This window comes from Myiozetetes cayanensis, unplaced genomic scaffold (assembly GCF_022539395.1).
Source record: "Myiozetetes cayanensis isolate MyiCay16 unplaced genomic scaffold, myiCay2020 scf10, whole genome shotgun sequence".
Lineage (NCBI taxonomy): Eukaryota > Metazoa > Chordata > Aves > Passeriformes > Tyrannidae > Myiozetetes > Myiozetetes cayanensis.
This window is the reverse complement of record NW_026086605.1, coordinates 12606173-12632701: the sequence shown is the minus strand read 5'-3', so window position 1 is coordinate 12632701 and position 26529 is coordinate 12606173. Positions and strand designations below refer to the sequence as shown.

Sequence of the window (26529 nt, the reverse complement as noted above, 5' to 3'; positions counted from 1 at the left end):
GGCAGACATGACTCTAAAAATAAACATGGTTGAACAATTTACCCCATACCCAGAGGCTTCCACTTGGGGACTGTATTTTTCCAATCACTGAGGCTGCAGTCTCCACTGCTGTTAAACAGTGCTCTGAGAGCCTCCTTGCACTCTTCCTTCTGATACCTGAATAGCTTTCCTCTGCGCCTAGTTTTTATTTCTACCAGATAGCAGTGCAATGGCCTGTCAAAAAGCCTTAACAACTCTAAACCCATCTTGAAGTGTACAACATTCTTTAAATAGAAATTTTCTTTTGTTTTCTGTTGTGGGCAGACACTGTTCCAGTTGTTTACACCCAGTGCATTTCACATTTCACAGTGATCCTGCTGACCTCTGCTGACGCCTGTGCAGATCAAGATGAGTATATGATGTGTGCTCTGAGTGAGGCTCAGCCTTTTTTGTTCATTTGTTCTTTATTGCTGTAGTTTGAGTGACTGGAGGCATTGTTCCATCTTGTTGGGCATATAGGTTATCTTGCAGGATCAGCTGTGCTCATTGCAGGCAGAGGTGGATTGAATGTCTATTTTTTACATAATTAACTGCAGAGCAACAGTCATTTTCTGTTGTACATGATGACAGGTACTGAGTTCCAGGTTAGCCATATTGAAGTATGCACTATTTTTGCTACAGTCTTTTTGGCCATTACTGAAACATACTGATGACTTGTTGAAGCAGTTGGTAACACCCAAGGGTTACTCAGAGTTCAGCCTTTTAGCAGATACTTAGCTTATCTGTACTTGTCCCTTTTGGAAGATCACTGTTTATTCTCATTTTGAGCTCCATGATTTGGATAAGTTTTTACACATTGCTTATTATAAATTATACTTAGTGTGTTTCCATTTGGCCTGGATTCTTCTCTCTTTTAAAGCTTATTCCAGGATTTGTTCACTATCTCTGTTTCATATTCAGGTGGCCCTTTTATAACCCTGGTGAGAATTTACTTGTAATTTCAAGCCTTTTGTGCAGCTTCAGTTTGTGTCCCGCTTTCATTTCTGGCACAGGCACAGACTTTGTTCTGCTGTAGATACAGCAGTTAAATCAGTTACATTGAAAAGTGGTGAAGACTTGGTTGCAGAGACAACTTACTGACAAACTAGTCACTGTCTTAATTTCAGAATGACAGTGAAGAAAACATGAGAGCTGTGCTGAGCCAGAGCATAAGTGATATCACAGTAGCAATACCTCTCAACAAAGTATTTAGTGATGGATCCACACTTGTCAAAACCTTGAGGTTAAAAAGGCTGGAAGAGATAAAGAAGTCCATTCTCCCTTGCCTAGGGCTCTTTGACTTCATCTTAAAGATGAGTTCTTGTCTGATTTGGGTTGAAGAGGGCACATGACTTGCTTAGGCATTGCTTACTCTGCCTGCTGCTTTGCTGTCTAAGAGGCCATCTATTAAGTAGTACGCTGGCAGAATCTTGCACTCTTTTATATAGCACTTGTCATTTGAAGATCTCCAAATCTGTCCAAAGTGGAGGAAATTTATCATCTCTATCTTGTAAATTTAGAAACTAGAAACAGACAGACACTCAAGGTCAGAAAACTATTGCCAGCACTGGAAATAGAACCCAGCTTTTTGCGTTGTGGTTTCAGATCTTGCAAAAAACTAGCTAGCAAGTGGGGAAAGGAAAATGATTCTTAATTTACTTCTGAACCTATCTTCTGTTGCAGTTAAGTTGCTAGGCTGCCATGGTCTCATGTTTACCCATGCAACATAACAATATAAAGCTGTTTGCGGATCGTAACCCAAAACATTGTTTTTCCTGCAGGGGCAGTAAACCATTGCAGAGCTTAGGAGTGCCTGTACCCACTCTGGGAAGGGTTGGGTCATGTGGGCCAGTGTTGTCCTGTAATGCAGCTCCAGCTATAGGGCTGGATCCAAAAGAATGGGGGTTATTTACCTGCAACTATGTACAGAGCCTGGCAAAATTATGCCTTCATCCTGCTTTGGTCCAAGATGTTGCTGAAATATAAATAGTGTAATAATATATTTTTAGATGCAAAGGCAGTGAACTTGTAAGAAGCAAATGGAAAATCCTCACGTGTTGCAGCATCCAGTGAACCTGGTGTGTTGTCTTGCTTCCTCAAGTCATTCACACATACTGTTTCACTCTCTGTTAGGAAGTAGGGAAGTCCTTGCAAACCCAATTTGCTACGGAGTATGAGAGAAAAACAGTTTTTTGTGCAGAAGAGCTGCAGAGACTTTGTATTCTGTGTATGCAACTGACTTGGAAATAATCTCCTTTTAAAAATATCACATGCTGTCTTACTGTGTGAAGTAACATCTCGCTAGGAAAGATATTCTCCTTAATTGTAGCAGTCAACTATTGGAGAAAAGGGAATTAATTTTTCATATTTGTCTCTGGTGGAGGCATCTCCTTCTGTGAATCACAATTCAACTCTGTTAGAGAGGGCTGGAACCTCAACATAACAAAAACATTTCACAGAATCACAGATTACGCTGAATTGGAAGGGACCCATAAGGATCATCAAGTCCAACTCTTGACACTGCACAAGACCATCCCCAAAAGTCACACCATGTGCCTGAGAGTATAATCCAAATGCTTCTTGAACTCTGCCAGGTTTGATGCTTTGACCAATTCTGTGGAGAGCCTGTTCCAGCACCCAACCACCCTCTGGGTGAAGATTTCATTTGTACCTCTGGTCTTAAATTGGTCCCCATTGCTGCATTCAAACATCTGCTCCCTGGGGAAGACCATTTGCTTCAGTATTTTGATTTGGAAATTGTACTGACATAAATAGACAGTAACATCAGACTGAGCATCTTGAATGCACTTTCCAGTCTCTGCATATCTTCAGGCTATCAAGGAAAAAAATTTTAAAGTACTTCCAGTGAATTCACTTAAATGATAAGTCATTTAAATTCTCGGCCTTTTTAGCCATTGTTGTTTTACGAGACATTTGTATAATGGCACAAAGCAGTAGAGTTCACTGCCTCCCCCTCTATGTTCATCCCAGTGTGTAGTCTGGTGGGCTTGAGGACAACTTAATGGGATCCCTTTGTTAAAATGGGCAAGTCATCTCTGAAATGGAGGGTGCCTTGCTCTGACTGGAGATGGTGAGGTTTGTTTTTATGGAATAATACAACAAAATGCTTCTGCGTCATATTGAAATAACAGGCAACTTTAAAAATCCTCAGGGGTCCACTGCATCCATCCACTAAGAGTGGCCAGGAGTCTGAGAGAGCACCTACCTCTTGCTTTTTCTCTGTGACAGCTCTAGGAATATATTTTTCTAATTCTGAAATTGGAACTACTTGAATGCTGGAGAGCATTTGTCCAAGCTGCTGCTGAAATGAGGTGACAAAAATTCCCAAAAGTTCTGTTAGTCTAAAGCAAAGTGAAGATGTCTGATGTGCTTTTTTAAAAGATGTCTCAGCTAACTTGTTTTAAAGACAGCTTGTGGAAGGCTGGCCATCCTATTGTGTTACCTTTTCTGTTTTGTGGCACGTAGCTTAAAATTCTTTCTTTCGGGTTCTACTGTTTTGCCTTTTTTTATTTTATTTTATTTTGGTTCTCCCCTCATTTCTTAAAAGTCACATTCTGCTTGGGCTGGATCAGATAACCTCTTGTATATTTATATCTAGTTTTTCTTCTGCTACCCTGCTTGTCTCAAGGTAGATGTTGTAAGAAATAGTGAACAAATTTAGGACAATGCTAAACCTGCTCAACCAAAGCCATACATTTGGTGCTATAACTGCAGAATTTTGTCTTAATTGCTTCCAACTGCAGCAGCATGTATATATTTGTAAGGTCTTGACTATCTCGGCCTCTTATATTGTAAAACACTTAGCACCTGTGGAATTTAACAAAACACATGGCTGTTTTCCTCTCTGGCACATGTTCTTCTCAGTTGTATGAAAGTGTGAGAAATGGTTTAGAGAAATGGTGAGCTCATGGTTCAGAGGATGGCCTGGGTCTATTCTAGTTTAGAAATAGGGCAAATGTTCTCCATTGGTGCCGTATCTCTCTGTTCTGCCCCTCTAACTCCTCATGACCCCTTTGACACATAAAGCTCCTGGACTACATAGAGGCTCTGGGGTTATCTATGATTACTTATTAAGGCATGGCAGTGCTGCCTGTGAGCACAGAGGGACTGTGGCATTGAGCAGTGCAACTCACACCCACCTTGGATAACACAATAACTTACAGTTGTTTAGTTTCCTAGTCTCCTTTTTTATATGACTTAGCAAACAGTGCTCTGCTTCACACATGGGAAAAGGGAGTGGACTCAGAGAGAAGAGCAAATGTGTAAGGAGCAGGAAAGGGCTGTGGCAGTGGCTGCTGCCCCACTGCCACTCATCCTGTTTGGAGGAGAACGCCCATCTCTCCATGTCTTTTCCTTGGCTCTCATTTGGATAGAGCAATTGGGATGCTAAGGATGACCCTGTGCATCCCTGTGTTGTCTCCTGCCCCAAGCCACGATGGATGAGCAAAGGCTGGTTTGGGGAACAAAGGGAAGGTGGGCATGTGGAAAGACTCTGCTCCACATGGAGAGAGGAGCAATGAATGACCAGTAAAATCCTGGTCTCCGTCCACAGCCTTGGTCTGACTGTCAACAATCAGAACGGACTCTGCCCTGTATGAGACACTTTGTTCTTAAGCCTCTAATCAGGAAAGTGCTTTATTCATGTTTTGCCAACAGCTGATGGCGTAAACAGTGAAATGAGTGAGCTGTAGTGTGAGAGGGTGTTGTGGATATGCTACCCTCTGTGGACTGGGTGTGGAGGAAACCCTGCTAAAACTGTGGGTTTTTTCAAGATTTCATTGCTATTGAAAGTCAGTCATCCTCCAGTCCCTCTGGGTGCTGAAGATAGCATGTGTCAACTAAAGTGTCTGCATATGTGACCTCTAGGAAAGGAGATTTTGCTTTTGATCCAGTTCATTTTTCACATCACAGGCAAGAAAAATCACCCTTGAAATTGCTGCTTTGCTGAGAACATGAGCAGAAAAGTCCAGGATGGTGGTGGCTGCACAGAAGGTTACCTATTGAAGGTGGCCTGGGAACAGTGGGAAGGGTCCATATGGGCTCCAGTAGCATCTTGGACTGGGTTCACTGTGTGCAGTGAACAGTTTGAGTGGTCCCATTCCCAGTTCCTTAATTGATTTTGCTAAATCTGTGATGTTTATGTGTGTGTTAGTTATCTAAAATTTCTCTGCTCCTGGTTGAACAATTAATTACTTATGACTTGTTAATAATGAGTTTTTGTTCACTGCTCACCTCCCTGGCACATGACACAGCCCTTCATCATGATGCCTCTTCTTACTGGTTGGGTGATTGTAGCCGTTCGGTTTGGGAAGGGAAATACACTTTCTCCAAACATTTCTCTTAGCACAGTTTTGCTTGTCTGTGCATCAGTCAGTGATGAAAACCAACTTATTTCCACGTATGGTGGCTTTATATTTGCCATTAGTGTTTCAGAGCATTGTGATATCTCAGGTCTGGCTGAGGGAAAACTGATATCATGGTTATATTGTAAAGCTTGGGCAATGAGGAGAGGCATTCATGCTGTTTGATTTTTGCATCTTTTAACTTTAAAGTAGGTTTAAAACAATTTTTCCCAATTTAATGCTATAAATACTATTTGAATATGAAGAAATAGCAAAAGAACTTGCTCCAGAAGGGAAGCTTCCTATACACAAACAGTAATCTGAAAAGATGTTGAACTTAAACCACATGACAATTGCAATGATTGCCATTTTTCTGAGCTGGTAATGAGGAACTTGCCAAGTGTCACAGCTGGTCCATCACTAGTGATGGCCCATTAAAAAGTTGTTTGCTGCTTGGCTTGCATCCCTTGTGGGAAGAGGGCAGATGAGCGGGCAGCTCTCGAGTGCTGTGGTGCGGTTCTCTGCATCTGATTCTGGTTGCCTCTCCCATCTCATCTGGGGTCTGACCCATGGCTGGTCGGGGATGGCAGTCTGAGGTCCTCAAAGGACTCAGGGTCTGACCCATCTGTGACATTTCTGGCCCTTGCTGGCCATGTTTGGATGTCAGCATTCATGCAGCACTATTCCTCCTCTCCACACCTTGCCTGGTGTCAGAGCTCTCTGTCTCCATGGTGCCTCTTCATATTACTCTTTGCTTATTTAAAAAGGGAGAAGAAAGCCAAGTGGTGTCAGGTTTCATTGTGCGTGCTGCCAATTCACCCTCTTACAGCCCTACTCAGTAATTTTCCCTATTTGTCTAAAGGGAAATGATTCCACCAGTGCTCCAAATTTTTTTTTTTAGGGAATTTCTAACAAGGTTTTGTAAGAGTGGAGAGAATAACTGAAGACGCCCCATATTTTCTTCTTTAGAGGGCAAAACTTCCACATTTTATTCTTTTGACTAAAAAACATGAACACCTGACTTATTAGGTAAAAAAACAGATGTCAGAAGCTCGAGGGATATTGTGCACACACAAAACATCTGCTGTGCAGACAGTATTTAGAAAATGATGGTATCAGAACCTGTTGCATTCTGTGTAAGTTGTGGAAATGTCCCTAGAAAAACAATAGCTCCAAGAATGGGACCTAACCCCAGATTTGATTGCCCTGAAATGCTGGACCTGGATCTAGTTGTGTTGGCTTGATACTGCTCTGCTACTTACACAAAGGGATTAGGTTCCTTACCCCATTCTTTGCTGTCTCCCAGTGCAGGTCTGCTCCCTGCGTGACTAACCCACTGAATATGCCTGATGTGATAGTCCAAGTCATGTTTTTTTGTTCTGCCTTATCTTCATTATATGTTCTGTGCTCAGAGAGTTACTAATTTCTGAATACCACGCTTTCCATAGTGACTGCTCGGTGACCGTCTCATTATGGTCTTAAAGATACAAGGCCAGATGCTTTCATTTATACTGGATAAGCCTCTGAGGCTTACACGATCAGTTCCCAAACAATAATTTACAGAAATACTTTGCCTTTTACATTCCAAGAACTTAAGCTGGAGGGCTACTTCAACAGTAAATTATTTACAACAATTTTTATCCAAATTATCTTCTATTTCTATCATGTATTTTAATATCTTTTCATCTCGCATGTTCTTTTGTTTGGTGTCTTTATAGATTTAACATGACTATCCAAATGGAAAATATTTCCCTAAATATGAAGTCAGCATAAGCAGCTTTTACAAGCTTCAAAACTCTCCAGATTATGACACCTTCCTACTGTGAAAATGGAAGTTTAATATCATCCACTGCCTATGGTATATTATTTATCCATCTCATAGGCTATTAACTACAGCAATTTGTAAGAATCTAACATAGCAAATGTCAGATGTTGTTTCCATTTCTGCTTTTGTTTTGCTTTACTGGCAAAATGCAGATTGATTTCAGTGGTGGCAGATTAAGCCTTGCATATGTTCAATTTTCATAAGCCAGCAAAAATGTCTTTCTTCTTTATTGTGCCCGTTTCCTTTAAATATTTCTGTGTGTCTTTACACAACTCTCCCACTCAAGTTTCAGCATCTTCCGAGTCTCCGTCCTCAGCTCAAGTTGTCTAAATCCCAACAAGTACTGGCTCAGACTGTGGGCTTACCCAGCTGAGGGTCCATCCCCGCTGTGTGATAGAGACACTGCTTCTGTTTGCTAGAAGGTGAACTAAGGTATTGAATAAAGATGCTTTTTTGCATTGCCTGAGTTTTGTTAGGCATTTCAGAGACTTGCAGAGCAGCAGATAGATAAATGGTGTCAGCAATATACTGCAAGTTGTGAGGAAAAAAGTATAGTTACTGAGCTTTAGGTTAGCGTGAACAATATCCAGAAGGACTGACCAGCAAGTAAAGTCTGGTCTTTGAGCATCCAGGGACAGATGGCTCCCTGCCCTCCCCAGCAGGAGCAGCCAGTTTGCAGGGGAGTTCCTAAGGTCACTGTGGTATGGGTTGCCCACATCTCACACAAATTCTCTTCAATAAACCTCTGCCTTGACAGGTGGTACTGGGGTTTGTCTTGAAGCAAAAACTAATGTGTGGGAAGATCACAAACTCCTAAGAGATGGATCTTGAATAGACTTCAAGCTGTTAGAAGGACCATTGCCTGAAAGATCATCATGTCCATGTAATGTTCAGACCTGTCCTGCTAGCATGGAACATGTAGAGATATTTATTTTTCCATGCCCATGTCTAATGTTCCTATCTTAATCTAGATGGATGGAAAAAAGATTTATATTTCTTAGCTACTCTACGTTAATGAAAAACATTCTTCTCTTCTGTTCTCCAGACACACTCTGCAGCTGCAGGGCAAATAGTCTCTGAAGTGGGAGTGAGACCACAGTCAGACCTTGAATCAGGTCTTGGAAATGGCAGTGGACTGAGCTCACTGTATGTGAGTTAGAAGTGAGTCACAATGCAATTTGATGAAGATCTGATGGAAACTGGGGAGCACTGAGCATTGGTTGTCTGTGTTTTCTCCTTGGAGGTAAAGGCTAGATAAGAGTGAAGTGGGGATTCCCCTGGGAAGATCACCTGTTTCCTGTGGGCAAGAATATGCCGCTGCCCAAAGCTTTGGTGATGATTCCTGAAGTTACAAGGGAGGAGGAGATGCATGAAAATGTCCACTTCAGAAATACTGGCAAAGAGTGTGCTGGCTGATCTCTTTCCAGAGACACACATGAAAATTCGCTTTCAACAGAGCAGTCTAGGTGGATACTTGGTGAAAGCCTGGTTAAAGACTGTGTTGGCATTATGAAGACTCTCTGGTTACAACTGTGCTGATAAATCTGTTGAAGGTGGACATTTTGTCTGTGTGGCTACAAAAAGCTAAAGTGACAGGAATCATCATAGTTGGCACAAAGTCGCAAAAGTAAAAATGCTTTTGTGCAGATAAAACATCTCCCGGACATAAGAACAGCTGAGCTAAGATGACCTGATAGGGAGGGAGAGACACTCTGTTTGGACTGTTGTTGTAAATGATGTAATTGCTGATTTTTACTAGCCTGAGGTATGGCTCACAGGTCACCTTGAGCAAGCAACTAGCTGCACAGAGTAGCTTAGAGTTTTTGAGTCATCCTGTGGAAAATACACTTTGGTCCTAATAAACAATGTTTATTTCTCATTGAAAGTCAGTTCTGTGTAGGAATCACAGGCATTATTTTTAGCCCCTCATGCTGAACAGAGTTCAGATGTATTTTATCTGATCAGTGACCAGTTGTACTGGGGTCAAATTCTGACTATTATTAGGAAAATGTGTATTTAATAAAATATCTTGTTTATATCTAAGTTAAACATTTTTTGTTTCTTAGATAGGTGTGATATAACATTTCTGTTTCAAAAGTGTTTTTCTCTGTTCCCCCAAAATCAAACAATAGTTTGGGAGACCGAGAAAGAAGGGAAAGAAAAAGACATCTAAGTATAACATATATTGAATGGGAAAAAAATCAGTTGTCCTGGGTTCTGGGCCTATGATTGTTTCCACATGCCTGGACTGTATCACTGTGCTGTGTGCCATTAATGTCATGAGATGCTTTATGCCAGAGTGGATTTTTTCAATGTGCTGGTGGGACTCCAGGATTGAGACCTTGATGGGTAAATGTTGTCAGTGGCTGTGTGGCCACTCTGGGGGTGTGTGCTGCACGTGGAGCTCTGCACCCATCCAAACCCCCTTCCTGTGCTGCGTGTGTGGGCTCATGCCCAGCCAGCCCCCATTTCTGAAGTGCCAACAACTGCCTGGCTGGTTAACCAGCCTCCAGGCAGCAGAGCTTGTCCTCAGCCCTTTTTAAGAAAAACAAACAAGAAAACTGAGTAATCAAACCCCACCTTGTAAAAATGGATATTTTTGACTGGTATTTGATGCTGAAAGAAGGTAAAAATAAGCTTAATGTTCCCATTCAAAGGGGCCTGTGTGTCTAGAAGAAATACCAGCCTTTCCCCCTTGTTTTTGTCAGGGGCTGATTTGTGAGAATGCAAGACCTTAGGATCCATCGCCATTCCCTTTGGTCTCCGGTGAAAGGAAAAGAGATTTGATTGCTCCCTCCAGATAAAAATACAGAGGAGTCTTCTAGGCCAGAAAACAACTTCTATTTTCCTTTTCTTTCCTTTTTTTGTTGTTATTTGAGCTTGCCAGATTGGTCTGCTCTCTGCTCTCCAAGTGTGTGGGCGGCACAGAAGAGGTTGCTGAGACAAAGAATTGGGGGAGGAAGGAAAAAGAAGTGAAAAAGACCTTTGGATTGGAGGCATGGTGCTTGGGAGGAAGAGGCGCAATGGCAGGGTGTTGTTTTGGTTTGCGGAAGTTTGCGGCAGATCAGAAGAAGCTGTGGTAGGTCAGAGACACTCAGTCTAGATGCTGTAGTGGTGAATATATTAGCATGGTTTAGATCCTAGGGATACACACATTTTTCTGCGTTTGGTAATATGAAGCTCGTGTCCTACTCTGATCCCTCCTCCTGGAAATGGAGATGTTGAATGGAAAAGTGACTGGAGGGAAACACGAGCATTGCTTTACTCAGTACAGTATTTGCACTTGATGTTCATCTGCTTTGTGCCTTGCTAAAGTAGGTACAAAACAAGTGGCATTTGGTGAAGGTAAAGCTCTGATTTTTGTACTGATTAAATCCTGTTTTCCTGAGGTGAAGAACCAAAACTCATTTCTCATTCCAACAATAGCTACCCCCAGTCTACTGCATCTGGCTTGTGACCTTTCATGATGCTTCTGTGAGATTGAGTTAGATTCAAAACATCTTTTAATTTGAATAGTAGAAGAAAGGAGTTAAAGGATATAACAAGGGAAGAAGGTTAGATTTCAAGTAAAACTTGAAAAGCCACAAAGAGTATAGGATGGGGAGGTATAAGACAACAGTATCTGGTGAGGGAGAGCAGGAGACCCAAGAAGGGTAGCAGATGAACAGAGGGAGTGGGAATGGGCAACACCTGTAACAGGCACGACATGATTTGTTTGGTATTTACACCTGCAAGATTCTTCTCATCAGGGCTGGAAAACTCACCATTGCCATGCGTTTTGCCCTTGAAGTATTTGACCTCCAGCTCCTTTGGTTCCCTGGAGTCTAATGTAAAAGAGCTTGTGAAAGCAGCCTTGTTAATGGCAAGTTTTGTAAATAAATCCCATTTCCTCTAGCATGGCCTTGTAGGAGGAGGCAGGGAAGTTTTGGGGTGAGAAGGAGTGCATAGGGAGGAGCCAGTCCTGGAAGAGGATCAGGGACCTTCCTCTGTGACCCCAGGAGCCTTTCAATGTTCAGGCTAAAAACTTTCTTTGAGCACCTGCAGTGGGGGACATTGTCTCATGGACATGTGGTGTGAGCCTGCTGCCTGTCTTGCCAGCCCAGAAGGTTTCTTTTGGATCCTGCTGCCCTTTGCTGTCCTCTCTGAAGGACTTTCAACAGGGTAATAAAAAGGTGTTTCTCTGCTGGGTTAATATTTACATCACAAACATACAGTGTGCCTTTGCTTGGTTACAAACATCAGTTCATGTAAGTGAGAGGCTTTTCTTGGAAAGGGTGGCATAGGAAACAGAAAGGTTATTCTGTCCTATCACTGTATCTACTAAGAAAGATCTCTAGAAACTACACTTCTGTGCCAAGGGAATGATATTAAGATTACAAATTCAAGGTCTCAAAAGCTTGCACGTTCTGGAGGGGAAGCTGTCTATCTAACCTTCATTTGTACCCTGGTGCTTTCTGATTACCTTATTTACCTCTTTGGTTTCTCAGGGTTCCTGCCTATGCCCTTTCCAGAGGGCATGGAATGAAGACTGTTAAAGTGAGTTAATCTGTTTCTTGAAAGGTCCTCCTTTAAATTTTTGCAAAAACTCAAAATATACTTTAGCCTAGACAGAGAGGCATCACCTCTTTCTACAGCAATGTTGTGAGAACAAATGTAGTTTTTGCTCAGTCAAATGTTGAAGGAAAAAAATGCCATAAAAATGCTGATGATTCCAGCTGGTAATTTGGTTTTTCAGTGCAGAATTTAGATGTTGCCTGTGATAAAGCGTGAACAAGCTACTTATATAAATATATATATTGTACCAGCATTCCCTGTAACCTTGTGTGGAAAACTGTATTATACTTCTGTTGCTAAAACCTGTCATAGTGCCTTATCACATGGGATGATAATGTTTAAAGTTTCCTAACATTTAACAGCCACAGAACTGAACTTGAAGTAACGAGTCCTGCCATGTTGTCATTGTGCTGTGCCTTCAATCAGAGTAAAAATAAAGATATTCACATGAGACTAAAGAAAATATTTGCTTTAAGATAGAAACTTTGTTTTCTCTCTAGTTTGTACACTTGTTCTGAAAGCACAAGTCAGCTTCACTAGGTGAGTGTTATAAATGAGCATTTCTTTGTTTTTTAAAATTACAATGTTTCTTCTGGTGAGATGTTTTTATCTTCATTTTCCATTACATTTGGATAGGCCTGAGATTCTTTTGAATCTTGTTGTGCTTGAAGCGTTAATCTGAAATGGCAGTGAGAGGCAGCTATTAATTTAGCCTATAAATGAAGGGGAAAGCTGGAGGCGTTTGAAGGCCTAGTCAGTGTCCTGCTGTGCAGACACTTGCCCTCATGAAGGAGGTGTTGGTAGGTTCCAGGAAATCTTGCCCCAGACAGACAAAGGTTTTCTGTATCATCTGAAAGCTCCCAGTTAGCTCAATGCAATGTTTAATTGCCAGGCACAGCTTACACTGAATTCTGTGATTTCCAGTCCCTACTTTCTCTTACTTTCCCATAGGATTTTCGGAATCTATTATCCCAAAAGTATTCAAGGAGAAGGGAGCACTCCTGGCTTTTGGAGCATTAATTTCTTTCCTGACACCTTTATGCACTGAGTCACTCTCTTTGAAGATAAACCCAGCATCCAGTGAGGGCTCCTGAGCATTTGCATGCTGATGGAAAAACGTTGTGCAACTTGGTCTGAGGTCAGTTCAGTTTCTTACCTTGGAAATTTTTCTCCTTGCTCAGCCTCTTGCCCCTCTCCAGCACTGCTGTTTCCCTCTTCTACTCTTGCAGACAATCGTGCAGGGGGGTTACGATAAAACTTTGGCTGCTGTCAGGGTCAGGGTTAAGACTGGGGTTCGTTGTCCTGTGGCAGCTTTGGCTTTGCATGAACAGGAGTGACAGCCCTTGAGCAGGGACATGATGCCTCTGGCTTTACTTCACCGAATCAATCCACATCCTGGACATCCATTGCAACACCTCCCTGATGTCTTCATTGCCCTACTAGAGGCAGCCTTTACCACTGTGCCACTGCAGCTCCTGTCACTAAAGCAAACACAACTGATGCCTCATTTACGCTGAGTGCAAATGTAAGGTGGATAGTCAGCCTAAAGATTTTTCCTGTCCTTAAATTCCCCTTCCTGCCCTGCCTGCAGATAATTGTATCGGGATAATTGAGCACCTGGGTTAGTGGTCACGGTGCCATAGTTTGTAGGTGTGAATGGAGATTTTGATTTTAAGAATCTGAGCCAGAATTCTGAATTTCCTTTAACTTACACATTGAGACTTGGCTTTCATCCAGAGCTGCAGCTTTATAATAATGCTTAATAATGACATAACTCATTATATTCCCAAATGGCTGCATAAACGTCAGCTAATCAGCATACAGCTTGCTGGGGCAGTATCTGTATCTTTGTATTACAGAGAAAGAACTGAAAGTAGAGACACACCTTTTGTCTAAGTTCCCTCTATTAATGGCAATAAATTATCCTTAAAAGGATGCTTAGAGGGCAAGGTTTCCTAGCTCTGGTCCCTGTTCCTTGTGCACTAGCACATACCGGCGATACTTTTTTTCTTGGATGCTTTCCTGTTGAGAACATTGTTTTTCCTATAGTTACAGTGGCAGAAGTTCCTGAAGGAAATCTGCTCACTGTACAGGTGAAGTTTCCCCCCATGAGTCACAGACTTGAGCTGAAAAAAAGACCTGAGAATGTGTTCCCCTAAATTACCCCATCTTCCTAGATGAACTCCAGCTGTTTGCTGAGAGCTACTGTGTTGAGTGAAAAAGGGCAATTTCTAGTCAATCTATTGGTTACCATAGAGTCAAGTGCAAGTGCTAATAGAAAACTGCAGCTTTTAAATATAAAAATCATTAAGAGAAGATTCCGTGTCCTTGGAAAATATTAGATTGATTTCCGCAGTTTCCACCTTTAAACCATGCTGATATTCAAGGAAACTTTTTGGTCTGGTTCTTGGCTGGATGTCTCTACCTGCAGCACAGTTAAAGTGGATGAAAGCCCCAATCTAGAGAGGTTCCCCTTCCTCCTTCTTTTGCCTTGCTTATGAAGAGTAAACGCCAGTTCTCCAGAGAGCCAAATCCAGTCCCAAATGAGTTCTAGCTGCATGATCCTTGTATGAGCTGGATTTTCATTTTTCTGGCCTGGCCTGTGCATAAGTATAATCTTATCCTTGATCTTCATTAGTTGGATTTTTCATCCTCTCTTTCTTCCCTCTTTGTATCTTTTTCTGTGTCTCCTTCTGGGCCAGACAGGTCTCTGTGGAGCTGTTTTTCCCTGTTGTGGTTCCCTGCAGGTATCTCTGCTGCTTTTTCCCAGTCAGGTTGGAATGGGCTGTTTGGCCATGTTGGAATGTCTTTTCCCAGACCATGGTGGACTTCTAGCATCCTCCTTGCTGGCTCCCAGCCTTCTGATCAGGACACCAGAGAAGCAATGCAGATGCTCATAATCCCTCGATTTCACACCCAAACCCATCTGCTTAGTGCTCAAGGTTAGGGTTTTTATCCCTGGAGGGATAGGAGAGATGCCCCATTGTCTGCTTGGAAAGATCCAAGGTTTTAGCTAATACACAGCCTTGATGTCATGAATCTGTCTTCAGGAGTGCTCTGCAGCCTCAGCATCCTACTCTTGTGGTTAATGAGTATATTTAGCAAGATCAGACACTGCCTCAAAATACTGCTGCTGCAGATTCCTCCCAGCTTGGACAGCAGCAGTGCTGCTTGGCTGGAGTTTGCTGGACGCTGTTCATGAATGGGAATGGATTTAGGGGCTGGGTTTCTGCTGGGTCCAACCTAATACCTTTGTCAGTGATTTAGAAGGGAGCACAAATGGTGATGATATTGACTTTTATACTTGATGCCAAAATGGGAGACCTTACCCATATTGACAAGGGCAAAGAAATACCTCAAGGGGACCTGGAAGGTATTGGCAGAGAGAACTGTAAAATAGGAACAGAGCTATAGGTAGGTTTTCCCTATGTCTAGAGGAGAACCTGAAACATGAAAGACTGAGGAGTAATTTGGAAAACAGTAAGGTCTGAAAAGTGACAAGAACAGATCAGCAATAAGTTTCAGTGCGACATGACTGAAGGAAAGATTTGCCATATGGCAAATAATCCTCAAAGATTTATCACAGAACAGGGCAGACAGGCCATTTTACTGCCATGAGTGGCTGTGAGGGACTGTGTCCCCTAGGAGCTGCTCCACAGCACTGGGGGAAGTTCAAGGGTGGGAGGGGATGCTGGATTTTTTCTGAAAAAAAAAAAGGAATTTTAAAATCAATTGAAATTGTTTATAATTTTCTGCCAAACAGGATGACTCACTTTGGCAGTCTGCCCTCTCCGTCCTCCCCCTCAGACAAACAAACAAAGCCAATAAGTTGCAAAAAAATAAAATAATCAGAAAAGATAACAATTAAAAATTTTCCTTTTGGTATATTCAAAACAAATGGTTTAATTTTTTTTTTTTTTTAGGACATCATTTCAGGGCTGGTTTGAATGACCATAACTTGAAAAAATGAGGTAAAAATAACTCTGAAAATAAAATGCTTCATTTTGAGTTAAAGAAACATTTTGTTCAGCAAGACACACAAAGCATTCATTTTTGGGCCAACATGAAATTATATTTTTTTTCTAGCAATCTCTTGGTTGAGGCAGTGAACCAAGAAGTCAATTATTCACAGAGCTGTAGCAAGATTAAGGTAAGGATTGAAAGCAGAGCTGAAATGAGAAACTGAGGGAGAAAATTTGGGATTGAACATCCAAATTAATCTTCATTCCTCCAAGTGAAATGTGGTATTTGATGGTGTAAATTCTCGGACTCTTTGCCGTCAGCCTGAGAGGGTGGGCTACCCCCAGGACATGAAACCGGCAGTGTCCTTGTGGCCTCTATGGGTCCCCAGTAGCCAGGGAGCAGATCAGGGTGCTGTGATGGGTTGGTGTGACCTGGGAGATGTCCTGCACCCATTGGGGTGTGGGGACCACACCACGATGCTCCTGGGGATGAGTCCTCACCCCACCCGCTGCTGTTCTAAATGCAGCATCATCTGGGGAGGGGGAAAAAAATAGAACAGGAAAAAAAAAGGGGGGGGGAAGATTATTCTGCCAAGAAGCTGCCACGAGCTCTGCAGAGTGTGACTATGGGCAGGGATGAGCAGAGTGCTGCCTGTGCACTGCTCAGCTAAAGAAGAGCTGCTGCTTGGCTCTGGGGTCTGGGTGCAAGTCTCCTTGGCTGGGCAGGTGGGAGCCACTGGGTGAGCCTGCAGTGGTGACTGGCTGCTGCTGGGGGGCTCGGAAGAGGCTCCTCTTGCAGGTTGAAAATGCTGGACACAGCTTTCCTCAAGCATGCAGCAATAGTGCAAACACCCTGACTATGCTTTTTGGCTTGGGCTTTTTTTTGCACTGCCTTTTTTTTTTTTTTTTCCTTTCCAGAAGTGCTGAGACCTCAGCACACAGACGTCCTAAGCAATAATCCTTACAACACAGGCAAGAGAAAATCTTATTTCCCATTTTACCGGTGGCAGAGTCGAGGCAGTGGGATGGCAGGATTTGCCCAACACCATGGTAAGAGTTGAGAGGTAGAGCTGCACTCGCAGCTGCGTAAGTTTTACTCTTGCTCCTCTGCAGAGAGGAGAGCGACTGCGGTGCAGCATAAAGATGCATGAGCTAGTTTTAAACGAGCCAGCTGAGAGATGCGGTGGCTGGCTGTGGCAGCTCGGTGCTTGCTGTGTTAATTTACTCTCAGAGCAGTGGACAGGAGAGATGCAAGGACGTGAGCGTGTAGGCAGGGGCGTGCGGTGCTGGAGATTCAGAAGAGGGAACGAGCAAGGTCCTGCATGAACTGTGGGACACAGAGGTTCCAACCCTGGCTGCGGTCCCCTGCGCACCTCCCTGAACCGCTCTCGGCATCCCCCTGCTTTTTCTAACGCTGGCCATTATCCACCAGCAGAGGTAGTGAAGTGGAGTGCAGAAAACCTTGTGTCTGGGCTGAACATGCGAGCCCTGCACGAAAGAGTTTACTGGGGGTAATGTTTTTATTATTTCAGTCTGTGTCGAACCATTCTACGTTTCGAGCACTTCTTTGCTGTTAAATAATTAATAATTAACCTGCAAAGTCCGTTTGAAGACCGGAGTGGTGATGCCTGCTAATAAATTTTTTTAAAACTTTTTTTTTTTCGTATGCTAATTTATTCCAGGGCTTTGCACTAGGGCAACAACCACTGGGGAGCGAAAGTTTCAAATGGCCAAAGTCGTTTGATTTTATAAATGTTCTTTTTTAATTCGGTGGAGTCTGCGGTGCCTCCCGCTTTGTTCCTAGCGTTGCCGGGTTTCGCCGGCTACCGCCGGGTTTCATCCCGACCAGCGGCGCGCAGCGCCGGTAGCACCGCGCGTGGATGCCTTTGCCCGCTGCCTTCTCCACCGTGGGACTGTGGTGTGTGCGTGGGGAAGGGGGGACACGCTGCATCCATGAAACGCCGGCAGCTATTTCAGGAAGCCGCGAAGTCTCCTCCTTCTTATGTAAATAAAGATGACAGCTCGGAGCGCCGGTGCCGCGGCGGGAGGCGCGGGGGTGGGCGGAGGCTGCCGGCGCGGGGCAGCCGCGTCCCGCGTGGGCCGGGGACTGCGGAGCGGAGCGGCAGCCGGGGCCGGAGCCGGGCGGGGGCTGCGCCGCCATGGGGGGGCAGGTGACGAGAAGCCTGCTCTACGGTAAGGACCGGCCCGCCCTCCGCTGCGGGAGGCGGCTGGGAAGGTGCGGCGGGGGATGCCGGGGATGCGGGTTCTTGCCCGACTCGTCCTCCAGCAGCATCCCGCTCCCGGAGCGGCGCTGGCCGGGGAGGTAGCCCGGGCTGGGGATGTGCTCATCTGGCTGCACCACGGGGATAAGGCACAAATACCTGCCCGGGCAGCGCTCACGGGCGCGCTGGGAAGATGTCAGGGTCGAAGAGAAAGTAACTGTGTCCGTGTGCGCTGTGTGACAGCCCCCGCCGGGAACACCGGGCCCGCGATGGGCAAGGTTACTGCCAGGCGCCTGAGCGGGGTCTCAGAACAGTCACCTTATTTCTCCTTTCCAGCAGCAGTTTCTTCTTAACTGAATTGATAAGGTTTGGAATGAACGTTGGTTTGAACTGATGAAGCTGAGGCTATTCAGTGCAGTCCAGTCCCTGCCTTTGCTGGGTGATGTACAGCGGAGGAGAGGAAGGAGCTGGAGAGGGACTGGAATACCCTGCATAGGCCAACATTAAAAAAGAATTTGAAGCTACAGACAACGTGCCATATTAGCTATGTCCCTGCCTGAGCAAGTCTCATGCCATAAATACTTCTGTGAGAATATTGCACTCCTTAATATTAAACTTGCCTATTGCTCTGATGCGTTCTGTTTAAGTTTGGACGTCGTAAATGTTCTTCATGTTTAGTGAGATATGAGTGTATTTTCAGAGACCTTTTCCTTGTCACAATAGTAAACACAGATATGAAAGACGTAGGTAAAGCATCACGTGGGGTTGGAGTATCTCGTATCCTTTCTTTGAACAGAGATGCATGAGGTATATACATTTACTCTGTGAATATCATGTTACGGCCCTGATTCTTCCTATATTTTCCACTGAGTCCAAACCCTATAGTTTAAGGAACAAATGGACATAGTTAGGAAGTAGATGACTCTACTAAAGATATTTAGTAGGTTGTTTCAAAAGAGATTTTTATTTGTTCATCGTTTGTGTTCTGAAGTTTCTGTGGCCTGATCTTGTTACTTCCCTAATCTCGTGATATATGTGCAATATGCAGAATTGTACTGTTGGGTCAATGCAAAAAAAAAAAAAAGAGAGCTCTGGTTGTTGTCTTCTGATTGTAAGTGCCTTTTCCTGTTTGAAACATTATTTGAATGAATTTGAAAAAAAGAAATGTCTGTGAAAGAATAATAGCTCTATATGTTTCCTGTGTGTGCCAGGGGTTTGGCATTCCTGCTGGGGCTTTCTCCTGCCTGCAGCTGGCAGTGCACTGCACAGTAATCTTGCAACTTCTGCCTTTCAGCGATTCTACTCCAGCAAGCATGCTTCTCTTTAATTTTTATTTGTTGGAAGAGGGGGACTAATGAGGTGATGTGGGCAATTAACTCAAATTTTCTTCTTCATACAGAGGGGCTACAGGCTGTGTTGTATACAGAGGTGATGCACTTCTCTGTTCAGCACAGTGATGCTTTAAAAAAAAAAGAAAAAAGGGACCTGCATTATATAAAAAAATAATCACGCTACAAGAGCACATTTAACAAAAATAGACTACATCTGCACTTGTGGTTTGTCTGTGGCTACTGTCCTTCCAGTTCCATCTTTTTGTTGAATATTTCTGTTTCAGAAAATAACTGTGGAAAGAGAACAGAAACTGTATCCATTTTTTAGAAGTGTAATTGTGAAAATGAAAGTAATGATACTGAAAGAAGTTGTATTGATAACCTTGGAGGTTGACAACCTTTGTTTTTAGAAATCACAGGTAAATAATCTATGTCCTCCATGAGTCAAGGATGGGCTGGGATTTTCACAAGCACCTAATTACTCACTGAAAATTAGCTCAGATAAGGAGATAACTGCACATGCTGGCTGCTTGAGGCTCTGCTGAGCTGGTCTTGGGGAAACAGCAGGTTTCCCTGAGACATGTGCCCTGAGCAGTGTGCTGGGGTCCCTGCCTCTGCCGGGGCACACCCTGGCCTTGACAGGGTCAGAAAAGTTAATTGAGATTAAAGCTCCTGAAGTGGCTCTTGAGGGAGGCACCCTTTAAAAAAAGAAACTGAGGTTGGTGATTTTTAAAAGCTGTGTGTGCCCTGATGTAAGGACAGAGGTTGGGTGTTAGCTGACAGCTGGCTGAACATGAGCCAGCAGTGTGCCCAGGTGACCAAGAAGGCTGATGGCATCCTGGCTTGTATCAGAAGTAATGTGGCCAGCAGAACCAGGGCAGAAATTGTCCCCCTGTACTTGGAACTGGTGAGACCACACCTCAAGTGCTGTGTCCAGTTCAGGGCCCCTCACTACAAGAGGGATATTGAGGTGCTGGATTGTGTCCAGACAAGAGCAATGGAGCTGTTGCAGGGTCTGGAGAATAAGTCATATGAGGAGTGGCAGAGGGAGCTGGGGCTGTTTGGCCTGGAGAAAAGGAGGCTCAGGGGAGACCTTATTGCTCTCTACAATCACCTGAAAGAAGGTTGTAGTGAGGTGAGGGTCAGCCTCTTCTCCTAAGCAGCAAGTGATAAGACAAGAGGAAATGATCTCAAGTTGCACCAGGGTAGGTTTAGATTGGGTGACTTTGTCGTTGAAAGGGCAATTGGGTGTTGGAACTGACTGCCCAGGGAAGTGGTGGAATCAATGTCCCTGGGAAGTGTTCAAAAAGCATGTAAAAGTGGTGCTTAAGGTCATGGTTTAGTGGTGGACTTGGCAGTGCTGGTTAATGGTTGGACTTAATCTTAGAGGTCTTTTCCAATCTTAAATTCTATGATTCTAGGTGTGTAGTAGTGAAGTGCAACCATATAGATACTGTCATGATGAGGAACACCTGGCATCATTTTACCCTGTTTCACTCACAGATCTGCTTTCAAGCAGCAAAGTCAAGTCATGCAGCATTCCTGCTGGACAGAGGGGTCTCAACATCCTTTGGCATAAGGAAGGCTATGGGTGGGTAATGCATCATGCTCAGGGTTGTGTGGTCAGTGTGGTGATGGTGGATGTCCCTGGACTTGACTGATGCTCAGGTCTGTTGTGTGAATTCCTGCAAGCTGGTGCTGTGCTGATCCTATTTGAGGTACACGCACACTCGTATGGGCACGCATCTCCTTAAGTGAAAATGCTGCTTTCCCATTGATATATGGGAGGAAAGCTATTCTATCTGCCCTAATGATGGAGTTGATGGGTGCTGAATGGCCCCTGAGTCACCTGAAGGAAAGTTTCCCACTGATGGAACTAGGAGGAAAAGTAATACTTCACCTAGGGTCACTGAAGCATCAGTTTTCTGAGCTTCCCAGGAGAAACCCACCTCTGACTTCATTCCTCCCTACCAAACAAACTCTGGTGTGCCTGCATCATGAAAGGCAGCACCTTTGTTTTTGAAAGGAGACCTGTGATGGCTTGATGGGGACATGGGACTCTTCTTCTCTGCGCAGGGTTTAAGTGCACTCATGCAATCTCCATCTGTGTCCATGTGCTTGGCACATGGTCTCTGCTCCTCTTTCCCATTCCCTCTCACTTTCCCACCACCTCCAAAGAAGTACATGGTGTGTTTTCCAGAGCACTCTATGCAGAGAGAAGAAAAATCGAACTAGGAAGTTCAAAAAGGGAACACAACCCTGATGGACGGGATGTTTACTTGCTATTTAAAGTGTGGTATCTATATGTGAGGTATTTATTGCTGTTTTAAACAGGAAATGTTAATGTGATTGCTTGTAGTTTATCTGAAACTGGTTTCTACAGGAATGACTCTATACTTACGGGCAGAGCTTACTAAGTAATTATATTAGACTACTTGCTAGTTAATTATACTTGAAACAAATCTCTAATAGATGCATATGTCGTAATACCTATGTTGCTCTTATGTGTTTGATACAGCTGTTATCTGCTGCAGTAGTTTTTAGTTCCTCCTTAGGGCCATGAGCGTGCTGCTATTTGTGGAAGGTCCTACTCTTACTTTTAGGTGGTCAAATCTAAGAGATTCTGTCTAAGGAAAAAAAGCAACACCTGAGTATTTTTTATTTCTCTTTCACTCAAAACCAAACTAACACAAAGTGATGGTTTAGCCAAGGAGGCTGCTGTGTTGTGCTGGGAGAGGGATTCAGTGTATGTAGACATACAGAGGATAGTGATTAATATGTACACATCTCTTCAGAGGGCTTTTGACTAGCTAGTGTGTACAGTGTAGGTTAATTCACATGCAGGTGGCGTGAGGCTGCATATCTGCCCATTTGCTCAGTAACTGTCCCTACTACAAGTCATAATTACTAATAAGTCACTCATTGCAGGACTTCGTTTCACTTTTGCTTTAATTACTATATGTGAGTCTGCATACTTTCACATTTGCTCAATGGTTGTCTTTACTACAAGTCGTAATTACTAATAAGTGATTCATGGCAGGGCTTTGTTTCAGTTTTGTTTTACTTACAGACATGCATCAGAGTTTTGCTGTGGAATCATTCTTACAAGGAGCAGGGGAAAAGGTATCTCATATCACATTTTCCAAACTGTGACTGTATGGCATCAATGTAATTGCAAAGAAGTCCCCAGTGAGAGCATGTCGGCTTTTTAGCCCGGAAGGTGGGACTGACTGACAGATGTGATTTTCAGTTTAAATGGCTGAGTTTTAAACCTTTTTGCAGATGAAGCTCTGTAAGTTGTGAATATAATATAAGAATGGCTCCTGTGTCTTTGTGTGGTGCATACAGAGGATCACATATAAGTATTATGCATGACCACCTGTACATAGATCTGATGAGCAATGTAACCACAGTTATGTGCTGCAAAAAGGAAGAAGGAAGCAGGAGTTAGGGTATAGCAGGACTCCATCCGTGCTGCATGGCAAGAGGCTTTTGGATGGCTGTTTGGATTAATTTCCCATTTCCTTGGGATTTTGTTTTCCATGGGCTTTCCTGCATCTGGCTAGTCATTTGTTCCTGTGCAAAAGAGGTGTGAAGCTCTGACATGGTTCTTTCTCCGCATTTTGTTCTCCTGGAGAATAATTTCTGGGTCTTGTTCACATGTGTTGGCAGGAGATTTGGGACACTTGGGTGCTGTGTGCAAGCCCTCAGCCCCAGTGAGAGCTGCTGAGCTGTAGTACTTTGGAGAACAGCAGAGGGTGGAGGCCATTTCCCTAGGGAAAAATGGCTACAGTGTGCAACTTCTTTTACTTTGCACTATAGAGTTCTCTTTTTATCTTCTTCTTAGTTCCTTGGAGAGTGGTGAATGATATATCTACATGCAAGTGCTGAAATCAGCTCCACGGTTTGTTTCTCATTAAGTATATTCATTGCCTGTACTGCAGCAGCCATTCCAAATACCACAGTTTACCCTTGCAGTTAATACCACTAAACAGCATTGTTCTCTAATGCACACTGTTGTACACATATTACCATTTAATAATATAAATATTATACCTAATTAAAACTTCAAATATCCAAGAAGAAATAAGAAACAACAACATTGAAAAAATGAAGACCTGACAACATCAGCTGCTAGTGAGATTTCTGTGCAAATTAGTATGGTTTTGTATTCTTGTCTCTAAATTATTGCCTAGATTTTGGGGTAACTTCTCATTTGATGGAGTGACTGGTGATGCGACCAGCCCCACTATGGGGTGAACATCTCCCATATTCTGCAGACAGTTGCTTGTTGAGTACTAATACAGGACTGGGAAGAAAAGGTGATTTCTAAGCTCTCCCCGCTTTCAGCACAATTGCTGTATAGCACTGAAAGCAAAAGAGTCTGTGTATGTGTGTATGAGGAACTAATCCTGTTCAGGATTGGATTAACTGGTGCAGAAGACTTGGGCAGGGTGCCAAAGCAGTGTTGGCATTTGCTGAAAGTGGGACTTTCAGAGATTATTTCTGGGCCTTTGACCCGTGGGTCACCTGCCAGCGTCCCAAGGTGACTGATAATAAAGTACATCGACTGCTGATAATACTTCTGAAAAGAAGGTGTGTAGGACTTCTGTGTATAAAGGTTTTATGGGTTATTAAAGGATTTTATGGGATAATTATACTTGAAAACTGTTGTATTTATTGTGAAAGGCAAATGAGTTTTTCATTAGTTTTGGCAGTTTTTGAGTGTAGGGATCTTGGTACAATGGTGAGAGCAAGGAGCATTCCTGTTCTCATTTTGTCCTTTACTCTTGTGATGTTTTCCCATTAACTTTCCTGTCAACTTGATGCTCTGTTCTGATGGAAGCTGGGGACTGAATGTTGTTTGCCAGATTTTGTTATCTTATTTGTCTCCTCTTTGACTGCTCTTTCCCTCCTCTATATGAATGCATTCTTACCTCTGGTCCTTCTTCACCTCTTCCTTGCTTGTTTTCTTAAGAATTATGGGTGATATGTTTAGCTATCATTCAATTAATTTAGAGGCATCAGGTGTCTCTTGAGGAAGATTTGTAGGATGCCCTAACATGTCCTAGGGAATCATTTATGTACTTAATCAAAGCAAGTACTCCCCCAGCCAGAAGATTCATATTGTTAATAGTATAAAATAAATTTTCTAAACAAATATAATTACCATAGCTGACATCTAGCAGGAATTAAGAAGAGGTGATCTCTAGACATATAAGCTCAAAACTGATAGGGCTGCTTTAGTTTTAATAAAGAACTTTTCAGTAATGAGATCCATACATGCAGAGGGTTGCATCGAGGTCGGTCTAAAAAATTGTTAATCCTGAAGGAAAGGGAGTTTCCTGGAAAGTGAAAGCGAACCAAAGAATGGATTTATTTTTTGCTCTCAGTACCGGTCAGGGATCACTGATGACACAGCAGGGTACCAAGCTGAAGGTCAGCTTCCCCGAGGCTACAGGAGTGTGGCTGGCAGCCACCAGCCTTGCCGTGCACGTGCCCACAGCTGGAGCGTATGCTGCAGCCCTGTGGATCGCTGTACTTTGCTCTAGGGTTGATCCCTGTTATTTCTTCCTGTCTACTCCCCTCTAAATCAGTGTTTTACTTTGAAAATATATTTATCTGAGTCCAAATGAGTCCAAAGTGAGTCAGAGCCACCCTCTCTCTGTGGCTCTTGTGGAGTTAGTCTCACCAGGATTCCTGTTTCTTGACTCCGTCTGTGATTGTTGGCATTAAAAATAACATTCAAGGTGACTGCAGTTGATGGGGCTAGGAAGAGGAGTCCTTTGGTTTATCTGAGATATACCATGGGCCTGATAACACAGCAAAGGGAGTGAGTTCAAAGAGAGATGTGATAATTGATCGGATGCATGAACATATTTTCCTCATTAGAAACTTCGATATTACTTTTATTTTAAGGAAGAAGGGAAAATAGTAAAATGAGTATATACTAAGAGACATATACATTCATGAACATGATACAGAATGTAAGCAGTGTGCTCCTAATTGTTACCTTCCCAACAGACAGTATCAGCAGAAATCTGAAGTTCTTGCCCTCTCCATCAAGTTAAAATCATTTATTTCATGAGAACCCTTTGAGATAAACCAAGGACCCTTGCTATGAAAATCACCTTCTTTTTGTGCTTCAGTTTCCTGGCTAGCAGAGGCTGTTCCCATCTTTGATTGCCCTAACAAAAAAGCTCTCACAAGTGACTTGCAGGTGGCTCAGTGTGGCTCTGAAAATGCAGGCTTATTCTTGCTGCTGGCAAAGACATTGGGTTGCTTCCTGCAATTTCATGAAATTTTTTCTGGCTGATACTGCCAGATTTTCTTCGTGATAGGCCTTACTGTGCAGCCATGTGGCGTCATGTGGGTACAGCATTGGAAGTTTTTGGCCAGTAGACTTGTCAGCAAAAGCAGGACCTGCTGTGAGATACCAGGGCGGGACTGAAGTTGTGTTTTTCAAGAAATTCTGAGGCTTGTGGCCTGGCTTAAGCAGAGCCCAGACAGTGCCCACTGAGGCAGGAGGGAGTTTGAAGGAAGCGTGTGTCTGTGTCTGAGTTGCACCTTGGCAGGTCTGGAGACTGGTTGTGTTTTTTTTCTGACTTGGACTCCTGCAAAAGCCTGTTTTTCTCTTCCTCGTGGTGCTCCCTAGCAACAGCTCCCTTTAGCTTGCCTTACGAAAGTCAAGTGATCCTGCAAGTCCCAGACCTGGTGTTGTCTGCCACAGGGAAACTGCGCAGCCGTGAGAAGGGTGGATGGGTTTGAGCCTGGGAGAGCTCCCCCACCTGCAGAGTGGAGGTTTCTGCCTACAAAGCAAGGATGGGAAGTTGCTGTGCAGAGCCCAGGTGTGATGTTATCCCCCACTTGCAAGAGTGGAGGGGGATTTGAGCAATAAACCACACCATGACACACAAAGAAGCCATTTTAATTTCAGTCTCTGCTGGAAACACCACATGGGAAAGAAAATGTGATTGGTATGAAAAGAAATGTTTATGTTTCTGGGAGCAGAGACCTCCTGAATAATTAGTATCACTTGACAAACTGCTGTTCAAAATGCAAGTGGTTTAAGTGCTGCAGTTCAACAGGCATTCGTCACAGCTCTGGCGTAAATGTGATCCATGCTGTGGGTTGGTTCCTGCAAAGTAAAGAAGATTTCTGGTAAATGTATTTTGCTTAAGGAAGATGTCTCCATGATTTCACTTTTTCTGCCTTGGAAAAATTAAACGTTAAAAAACGGGACAAATGGCAACT

General features: G+C 43.4%; 1 protein-coding gene across 4 annotated transcripts in view; it reads left to right on the top strand.

The window, feature by feature from the left end:
• The window catches only part of NEURL1 (neuralized E3 ubiquitin protein ligase 1), a 148226-nt gene that overhangs the window by 44323 nt on the left and 77374 nt on the right, over positions 1-26529 (top strand). The window contains exon 1 of one of the 4 annotated variants that reach the window (XM_050338957.1): positions 16666-16772. The exons of 1 other annotated variant lie outside the window; for it this stretch is intronic. In XM_050338957.1, the coding sequence (XP_050194914.1) occupies positions 16748-16772 (25 nt within the window). In that variant the 5' untranslated portion in view covers positions 16666-16747. Of the gene's footprint in view, positions 1-16665; positions 16773-17846; positions 17916-18475; positions 18531-26529 lie in introns of those variants that run through there. 2 more of the 4 variants (XM_050338956.1, XM_050338949.1) reach the window with 2 other exon arrangements.